The sequence below is a fragment of the Micropterus salmoides genome, unplaced genomic scaffold (assembly GCF_014851395.1).
Source record: "Micropterus salmoides isolate LMB-PRFRI ecotype aquatic unplaced genomic scaffold, ASM1485139v1 Ms_hic_scaffold_2, whole genome shotgun sequence".
Classification (NCBI taxonomy): domain Eukaryota; kingdom Metazoa; phylum Chordata; class Actinopteri; order Centrarchiformes; family Centrarchidae; genus Micropterus; species Micropterus salmoides.
Window position 1 is genome coordinate 52,293,750 of NW_024041150.1, and position 10,219 is coordinate 52,303,968.

The 10,219-nt window shown below is 45.5% G+C and overlaps 2 protein-coding genes across 2 annotated transcripts in view; one reads left to right on the forward strand and one right to left on the reverse strand.

The window, feature by feature from the left end:
* LOC119912639 overlaps window positions 1-5,843 on the reverse strand; it is a 20,033-nt gene extending 14,190 nt beyond the window's left edge. Inside the window, exons 1-5 of the mRNA XM_038731923.1 lie at window positions 5,373-5,843; window positions 5,068-5,231; window positions 4,014-4,355; window positions 3,822-3,932; window positions 2,692-3,015 (exon numbers count right to left, since the gene is read on the reverse strand). Coding sequence (XP_038587851.1) covers window positions 2,692-3,015; window positions 3,822-3,932; window positions 4,014-4,355; window positions 5,068-5,104 — 814 coding nt within the window. The 5' untranslated portion in view covers window positions 5,105-5,231; window positions 5,373-5,843. The remainder of the gene's footprint in view (window positions 1-2,691; window positions 3,016-3,821; window positions 3,933-4,013; window positions 4,356-5,067; window positions 5,232-5,372) is intronic.
* Window positions 1-10,219, forward strand: part of LOC119912613 (butyrophilin-like protein 2) — a 566,400-nt gene that overhangs the window by 194,374 nt on the left and 361,807 nt on the right. The gene's annotated exons all lie outside the window — the stretch shown is intronic.

Genomic DNA, 10,219 nt, shown 5'->3' on the forward strand with positions numbered 1-10,219 from the left:
AAGGTGGAGGTGTCTGTTTTTACATACATAACAGTGGCTGGTGTAACAATGTGACAGTGATTCAGCAACACTGTTCTCATGACCTGGAATATTTATTGATACACCATTTTACTCTCCCCGCGAGATTGCTAGCTACTTTCTGCTTGGTGTTTACATCGCAGGCCAACGTGCACGACGCACAGTGCACGCGGGCCGATCAGATACTGTGGGTAGAGTAGACATTCCCGGATTCCTTAGTTATTGTTCTTGGTGACTTTAACAAAGGAAACCTCAGACATGAACTCCCCAAATACAGACAGTTCATAAAGTGTCAGAGTGGGGAACACTTTGGATCACTGCTCCACCACAGTAAGCAGTGCCTATCACACCGTCCCTCGAGCTCCACTGGGACACTTTGACCACACCATGGTTCACTTGATTCCTGCATACAGACAGAAACTAAAAATCTGTAAACCTGTGGTGAGGACATCAAAGCAGTGGACCAGTGCTGTAGAGAACCTCCAGGCGTGTTTGGACTGCACTGACCGGGATGGTTTCAGGACTGCTACCAACAATCTGGATGAGTATACAGAGGCTGTGACATTCTACATCAGTTTTCTGTAGGACAGCTGCATTCCAACATGGACCAGGGTGAGTTATAACAATGGCAAAACCTGGTTCACAGCTAAGCTCAGGCAGCTGAGGTTGGAAAAGGAAGAGGCGTTTAGGAGTGGCGACCGGGGCCAGATTTAAGGAGTCAAAGTACAGGTTTAACCCCCCTCTCTTACCATCCGGGAGAGGGATTTCAACAGACCGTTCAGGAGGCAGAAACCTCGCAAAGCAGCTGGGCCGGACTCTGTCTCCACATCCACCCTGAAGCACTGTGCTGGTCAGCTGTCTCTGGTGTTCACAGACATTTTTAACCGAGTCCGGGAATGTCCGCTCTACCCACAGTATCTGATCGGCCCGCATGCACTGTGCCTCTTGCACGTTGGACTGAGGTGCGATGCAAACACAGAGCAGAAAGTAGCTAGCAAACTAATGGGGGGAGTAGAATGGCTTACAATGTATCAATAAATATTCCAGGTCATCAGAACAGTAATGCTGAATCACTGTCACATCATTACACCAGCCACTGTTAATGTAAAAACAGACACCTCCACCTTTTGTTTTGCCAGAGAGTTCCATGTCGCAGTCCGCTCTGTAGACCTGGAAGCCAGCCAGCTGCAGCGCAGAGTCCGGTATTGATCCAGACAGCCACGTCTCAGTGAAGCACAGAACAGAAGATGAGTAAAAGTCTCTGTTTTTCCCCACCAGTAGTTTGTCCATTTTATTGCACAGTGAGCACACGTTTGGAGAGAAATTTTCCCGGTAGCGGTGTGCGGTGTCCTCTTTGGCGTAGTCGCACCAGTGTGCTGGACCTTCTCCCACTCCTCCGGCGTCTCACTGCATGAACAGTGGAAAGTGAAGCCAGAATGACCAATAATTCCACTGATGACACAAGAAAAGTTGGAATTAAATCCACTGGCGTTGTTCCCCTGATGTTTATGAGCTCTTCTCTGGTGAAAGGGCTCCGGGTATCACAGCAGAATGCAAAGTTAACAAATGTAAACAAAACAGAGAGCACCAAAATACCACGGCTGCCCTGAGCTGCGCCATCTTTCAAGAACGTGCTTGACTCCACCTTCAGGTGGATCACAGACTTCCTCACAGACAGGAAGAAGCACGTTAAGCATGTCTCTGACTCCAGGACCCTCAGCACCGGTTCCCCTCAGGGCTGCGTTCCCCTCTGCTCTTCTCCCTGTACACCAACAGCTGCACCTCCAGTCACCAGTCTGTTAAGCTCCTGAAGTTTGCGGATGACACCACCCTCATTGGGCTCATCTCAGGTGTGGATGAGTCTGCCTACAGGTGGGAGATTGAGCATCTGGTGAACTGGTGAGGCCAGAACAGTCTGGAGCTCAACCCTCTGAAGACAGTGGAGAAGGTCGCAGATTATAGAATGAGCCCAGCCCCACACTCCCTCATCATCCTGGGTGACTCCGCAGTCACCACTGTGGACTCCTTCCACTTCCTGGGCACCATCATCTCCCAGGACCTCAAGTGGGAGCTGAACTTCACCTCCATCACCAAGAAGGCCCAGCAGAGGATGTACTTCCTGCGGCAGCTAAAAATCAGCCTGCCAAAGACAATGATTGAGTCCATCCTCACCTCCTCCATCACCATCTAGTATGCTGCTGCCACCGCCAAGGACAAGGGCAGGCTGCAGCGTATCGTTTGGTCTACCGAGAAGGTGAGTGGTTGTTACCTTCCATCTCTTCAGGACCTGTGTGCCTCCAGGACTCTGAGGTGTGCAGGAAAGATTGCAGCTGACCCCTCCCATCCCGGACACAAACTGTTTGAGACTCTCCCCTCTGGCAGGAGGCTGCATCAGGACCAAAACCTCTGGCCACAAGAACAGTTTCTTTCTGATGGCAGTGGGCTTCCTCATCAAGGCCCAGATCCCCACTGTCACTGACTTTCATACTACCTTCCACAAATACACACACACACACACACACACACACACACACACACTCATACACTCTCCTGACCCAACACTTTACAACAACACTCAACTATGCTTGATACTCATGTTGTGAACTTTTTCACATAATGAAAAGCATTGTATTATAGTATTATTGGATTTTGATTCTGATCTACAGCACTGACCTTTGACCCAGAGAACCACTTGTTTCTTCATCAGGACGTCTCCCCTCCTGCTGTAGATGGTGCAGATGTAGGTGTTACTGTCTCTGTCTGTGGGGTATTTCAGGGTCAGACTGAGGTCTCCAGTTCTCAGCCAGTTTCTCTTCATCTCTGTTCGGTCCCTGTAAAAACTGTCCTGTTCTTCAGGCTGGTCAGAGCTGTTCTGATACACGTGGACCTTGTTGTAACTGTCCGTCCACTCCACTGTGACATCTTTAGGCAGGTGAACTGTGGTTTTGCAGGGCAGCTGGACAGACTCCACCCCTGAATCCACCTCCACCTGGTAGACTGAGAGGACAACAACATCAGCTGTACAGACAGCAGCAGGAACTCTGAAATATGTCCCATTGTTCCATCTAACAGAGACAGTGTTGTCTTTGGTGTCTCTACAATCAACAGCACAACTGACTGTTTATTAAATCACTGGGTATTATTGTCAGATGGACTCAATCAAATCTTTATTAAAGTTAGAATCTGAAGGTTTTCATTAAATAAATGTCTGTTCAGTCACTATCTATCGTCAAATAAGGTAACACAGTGGTGACTGAGCCTGTGGCCCACTGATCAAAGTGCTGCAGTATTTAGATATTTGCAGTATTACCAAGTGAAAAACTGCAGTATTAAGTTGCTGCTAATGCAAAGTGAACATTTCCTGCTGCTGCAGCTTCATATTAAAAGCATCTAGTATGAAGTATCTGTCAAACAAACTAAAATAGAAAGCGCAATATGGCTTTGTTCCCTTATGAAATTGCAAAAGACTGCAATTTAATTAAATAAGTATAAATAAGTTGTTTTAATAGGTTAAAAAGTAACTAAGTAACTTTTGCTCTGAGTAAATTTTAAATGAGCTACTTTTTACTTGAGTAGATTTCTATACCAGTAACTTTATTTGTACTTCATCAAAGAAAATGTACTTTTACTATTTCCACCTCTGGTTTCTTCATTTGGGATCGTAGAATAGGATTTGTGCAGCTGCAGTAAAGAACTTGAGAAGAGTAGTAGTTGTATTTGTGGAGAGAGAATTTTTCTTTTCTCTCTGACTTCAGTATCACTGAAACAGCTCGTATGCTGGAAGTGTAGCAGTAGTGACATACCTGACATGAAATACTGCTGGAAATGTACCAGAAGACCCCCAGCAGCAACAAGACCAGCAACCAGGAGAACCAGGAGAACCAGGAGAACTTTGGCCCAGGATGGAAATCGTTCTGTGGGAACCAGAAACATAAAGAACATGACCTCTGACCTCTGACCTGTATCTACAGCAGGTATTAGGGTTTGTTGCTGACCTTTGACCTGCAGCTGTATCTCTGTCACTCTCTGTTCTCCCCTAGAGTCTCTGACGGTGCAGGTGTAGCTGCCGCTGTCAGAGAGCTGGAGTTTTGTCAGAGTGAGGCTGAGGTCTCCAGTTTCAAGAGCGTCAGTCATCATGGATGTTCGGCCGCTGTAAAGCTGGTTTTGGTCTTTAAGTTCATCACCTTCCTGCTGACGCTGGTGGACGGTTGGAGGATTGATATCGCAGCGGCTCCACACCACTGTGGGGTCGTCCAGGTCAAAAGTGTTCAACTCACAGGGCAGCAGGACAAACTCCTCCCCCTCATACAGCTCCACAGCTGAGGCATGCTGGGAAACTGTGAGGTCACACAGACAGAGAGGTTCAATCACAGCAGCCTTATTTCATGTCTTATTCCTCCTGGATCCTCAGGTGACCCAGAAACCAACCTGGTCCTGTCTGTGATTGGACGCTGCAGCTGATCAGCTGCTGTGAAACCACATCAGCACAGTTTAAAACCAACAGCAGCTGACAAATAACAGAAGCACCTCAGCTGTCATGTTGCTCTCACTGTTTAGATGGACTCTGTTTTCTGACTCAACATGGTGTTAAAATGAGTGTGTTAACTGTCTGAACTCCTCTTTCCTCAAATCTCCTCCTTCCCTCTCTCTATCACGTCTTCAGAGGGAGTCCATAATACTCAGGGAAAAGACAGGACTGATGGACATGTGGAGACACTTCATACAGATGAGACAGATGATCCACATGTGATGCTGCTGTCAGCAGAGGATCAGTATTACTGTTGGTGATATAACCTAGAAGACTGTGAGCAACCTACAGGGATATAATCCTGAAGACCTGAGGACAGTCTGACTGGACCGTCTTCTACATTCATGAGGATTTAAAGAAACATTAAAACATGCTGCCTTTAATATGTTGATCATGTTGTTATTTGAAGAAAACATCGTCATGGAGCTGAAACAGACTGATGAAAATGAAAGAAACCCAGATTAAAGAGGTGACGTTGGACTGAGGTGATGATCAGATCAGATGGAGGAAGGTTATCTTACCGTGCACGAGGATCACAAACACCACAAACATCTTCATCTTCCTGTAGAAACTCCAACAAGCACAAAGTTAATCTGCTTCTCACTAAAGGAAGTCTTCAGAAACACAGTGAGGACATCAGTTCACAGCCAGCTGTCCCTTTCCTCCTCCTGATAATCTGCTGACTCTGTGAGGAGAAAACTGGAGTTTCACTTTAAACTGTTTCCACTGAAGCAGCTGTTGGAATGTGAAGAAACAGGCTGAGCAGCTTTCACACAAACATTATTGTGACAGACAGGTGTGGCTGCTGAGCTAACTGCTAACACACCTGCTAGCAGCTAGCATGCTGCTGTTAGGCCCCTCCTCCTCACCCACCACCTGGACACCTCTGTCCATCCTGGAGGGGGACGTTCACAGACTGTTCAGGAGACAGAAGGCAGCTGGGCCAGACTCTGTCTCTCCGTCCACTGATGATGGTTTTTCACTTTAATCCTCAGAGTGGATGAAGTGATTGTGATCAGCTGTTGTGAAGTGAAACTGTGAGTTTGTCAGCTCAGAGTTCAGGTTCAGACTTTGTTAAAGCAGCTCTCTGGAATGAGTCCAGATCACCACAGATCTCTTCTGAGGAAAGAGGAGGAGCTTCAGCTTCCTCATGTTTGTCAGAGCTGTTGGTCCAGTTTCTGTCTCAGACTGACAGACAGAAAGCTGAACCTTCAGTCCTGTTGATTATCTGCACAAGAACTAAACTTCTTTATCAATCTCTAAATGACTGAAGCCGTCAGGAAACACAAGCTTTTTCTGTTCACTTTCATTCATTTCAAGAAAACATTTTAATGTCAGAGACACAAACAGCTGACAGAGATTTATGTCATTAAACACTGAAGTCTGTCCAGCTTTTCATCAATTCAATAATGAAACAATAAAGAAATAAAAAGGATTTAAACTGCATTTCTTCTTCTTCGTGATGTCGCTTCAAATCAGATCACATGAAACTGCATTAATTAGAATAATTTCACAATAATCAATATTAACAGATGACATGAAACACACTTCTGCCAGTTCCTCTTGTCCATCAGAGCAGAGATGTGGTTTTGTTGTGGATCAGGTCTTTCTTTAACAGGAGAAGGTTAGTATCTGCGACTAGTCGTTCTCTGCTTCCTCCTGCCGGGTCAGCTGTTTTTGGGAGGTTCATCATTACAGACTGGAAATCTAAAGCTAACCTAATAACGCTGGAGGAGCAGCGTTATTAGGTTACTTCCTGCAGGAGCTGGCAGTTTGGGAGGGCTCGTTAAGTAACGGGCTGACACCTGTGTAGGCCTCAGCCTGGGCTTCACCCCGTCTCACTGTCTGTCTCTCTCTCCGAGGCTCCACGTCTCCTGGTTAGGGTTTGTTTGCCGTCAACCTTCATTCATACATTTCTCACTCATCCGTGCGTTCCACTCACCACTGATGCCGCTGATTATCACATTTCATCTTCTGTAACTAGTCATGTTGTTTCTAGTTTCTTTAATAAACCTTATTTTGTGGCACTTTAACCTGCTCGGTCTCCCCCTGTCTGTCACGTTCTGTGAGCCGGGATGTGACAACAGGAACACTAACAACATGCTGCTCACTGATCCCTGATCACTGATAGGACAGATCAGGATGAACAGGAGTAATTACCTGTCCTTACCTGGTGACAGTAATGTGTCCAATCCAAGGCCTGAAGAAGGCCATGATGCCAGAGTCTGCAGTCTCTGCTGAGCACTATTATGTTACCATCAAAGGTTGGACTTCCTGTTCACACTACAACATGTTCTCTTACTAAACATATCCTAAAGACGTGCAGCTGATGACATGTAATGACTCCTGTCTCCAAAGGGAAAGTGAGGGGTGTGTTTGTGTGCAGCTGAAAACGTCAACAGTCACATTAAAATCATTGGTCCTGATCTAAAGGCTCAGACGTATGGAGCTAAAAGAGTCTCAAAAAAGATAAATGAACACACTACATTCACATAAGCACACACAGGATTCATAAATACACACACAGGATACACAAATGCACACACAAAATTAAAAAGCTCGGAAGATTCACTAATGCATACAAAAATCACAAATGCACAGGGCAAGATTCAGAAATGTATTTAGGATGCACACACAAATATATCTTGATTTACAAACTCCCTGCGGTCTGTGAACTTCACTGCATTTGTGTGTGAATTTTGAGACTCCCCTGACTTGGCTCGACACACAAATGCCTTTTTTTAAACAGGGATCTGCAACCAATCAGATATCTCCCTATTTTTAGCCAATCACAAGAACGCACTGGTTACTTATAAGCCAGTCGCATGAATGCGTTCACACAGCGCTTTATGCACGTGTCGCAGGCTATCATGGTGGACTTCAGACAGTTGAGACCTCAACATGGCTTCTGGCAACGACAGGGGAGCGGTAAATATAACTTAACATGATCAGCTAGTTATCCCCTTGTTATGAGATGTTGTTTAATTATTAATGTTAACCAGTTTAATTGTGCAACTATCAACATAAACTAACGTTAGCGAGCTGAGCTAACGAGCTATGCTAGCGCTTCTGCATGCTAATAGGGTCAGGCTAGTAGTATCTTTCCATAAAGTTGACATTAAGACTCTGTGAAACCAAGAATGGCGTGCATGGCCGAGTTGTCCCCAGTTATCTGGCGTATAGTACCAGGGACTGTTTCAGAGGAGAAGGGCCAATCAAGGCCCCGACTCTCCAGTGTTTGATGTCATTAATTAGAGGCTGCAGAATGGGACCAAAGCCACATTTGTTCACATCTTCAGTGTGAAACAGTGCAACCAAATGAACGTTCATCACAGCAGAGGTCAATTTTGGTGGCAGATTTCTGAGGACAAAACAGAGAGCACCTGTTTGGTGAACGCCACGTTTTGAACCCAGCAGTTTCGAAGTCGTCATAGTGCATCTGAATTTGTAAAGAAGTCTGTTGTTTAGAGAACAATGGGTGTTTCTTAAAATAACTCCCATCACAAAAGTCTTCACGTTGCTCTGTTTTTGATACACAAGCAGTTCACACATTTCAAAATTGCGGCACATAAATGTGATTGTTTCCAAAATGGGAACGTAAACAAGTGTCTTTGACTGGGACTCGATCATCAGCGCCTGTTTGTTTATTTCTCCTCGTATCAAATCGAACTCCTCACATTATTTCTACAGGCTCCACAAGCCTCCATTTTTCATTGGGATATTTCCTTCTTTTAGTTTCATAGTTAAAGCCAACAAATGGATTTTCAAAATGATCTATTGTGTCTACTAAAGTAGATCTTAGAGGATCATCTTCAGGCACAGCAGACAGTATTTCATGTTTAACTTGGGAGTGCAGTCCAGCAGCAAGCTCTTCCAAATCACTAACACCTGCTGAAACTAAACTATCTGCTGTCCCACTTCCTCGGAGTTCAGCAAGGATTGAAGCGCAAATATTTTCTTTAGGAGCTGATCCCTCAAAACACCTGGCCTCTGGACTCAGCGTGGCGCTTGTTTCACCAGCGTCTGTAGAATCTTGGAGACGGTGGAAATGAGCTTGAAATGACTCTGAGTTTGCTGCATCACCACTTTGAGAAAGATCCTTCTCATGAACACTGCTTAGATGTTTTTTGAAAGCCGAATATGTTGAAAACAAACTGGTGCACAAAACAACTTAAACCTGGTGCTAGGATAGAAGCTGTGATCCATTCTTCAACGGGTTATCAAGGACTGACGAGCCACATGAACAGCTTGACAAATGAAACAGCTCAACATTTTTTACCCTGGTTCAGCAGTTTGAACTCACAAACTCTTGGAGACTCATCTGTTGTCGTAACATCGATGTTGTAGACCGCCGTCTGCACTAAAGTGTAGAGCTGTACCAGGGACTCGTCATGACTCAGGCTGAACACGTAGTGGGATTCAAACAGTTCATTAAAGCAGCCAACGAGCCGGTGGAGCGGCAGGGGACGAGCTGTTTGTCTACGACGATGTAGAGAGTGTCGGTCCTGTTCTGGGTCCGGCCAACAGCGAGGATGTAGGCTTGTTTGCCATCTCTTCCCCGCAGGTGTTCATCAGCGCTGCAGCAGGACTGAAAAACAGAACAATAACATGAACACCTCCAAGTAACTCTTTAGATTCTTCTCCACACAGTGGTTCTGCTGCTCCATGCGATGCTATAGATCCTCCTCTGGTCCAGTTAGGGGCCCCTGTGTCGTGAGAACATGCACTCTACTGGAACTATGTCCCACGTAGGAATCTGAACTCTCACAGGGGGAAGAACACTGAGCAGATTTTCAGCTACTCACTGCATAAGTCTGTGTGACACTAGAAAAGTTAGAGCTGCTAAACAGACGATGGTAAATTGCATTGGTGTATTTATGTGTATTCATGTGGCCCCAAGAAGTCTTTGCTGTTGAGCAAATATTAAGTTTACAGCGTTCTGTTTATTGCTTACTTCCCGTACATCTCTGGGGGAAGAAAATACCACTGCAAGTTGTCTCTTATTGAGTTAATATAAGTAAACAACTGGCTCCTGCAGTTTCAACAGATAAGAACAAATGTAGCTTGTGAAAGTGCACCATTTTGTCCCCGGCATCACTGGCACTTATTTTGATCCTCTTGCGTCCAGCTGTGGGTGGCCAGAGATGGAGACACTGTCCAGCAAAAAAACACGTCTGTGTCGAGCTACCAGCTAATACGGTGCGATGCAGCAGCAGCCGCCAATGGGCGGTGCTGTTTTAGAAAAAATACGCTATGACATACTCTTAGAAAAACCTGTGTAAAATAGTCATTTTTCCATGTTGTGCAGAGGAAGGTTATTGGCCGGCAGTTGGATGGAATTGTTCCCTTCTGGGGATCCTTCATGATCAGGACTGTCTGTCCTTGAGTTAACCATTCTGGGTGGGTCCCATCCATCAGCAGTTGGTTCATTTGTGCTGCCAGTTAGTTTCTTCAGCCAGGCCCTGGTGCTGTCCAGCTCTTCATACCTGCCACTCTTTCTTGGATGTCTGCCTTTGTAATGGTTACTAGGAGATTGCTGTGATCTGTTCTTGGATCCACTAGCCTCTGAGCATTGGTGTTAGAACACTGAGCTATGAGTTGTTTAGGAGTTTCAAAGCATCCATATATCCCACTCTGCATATAATCCCTCTCATTGCTTGTATAGTAGCATTG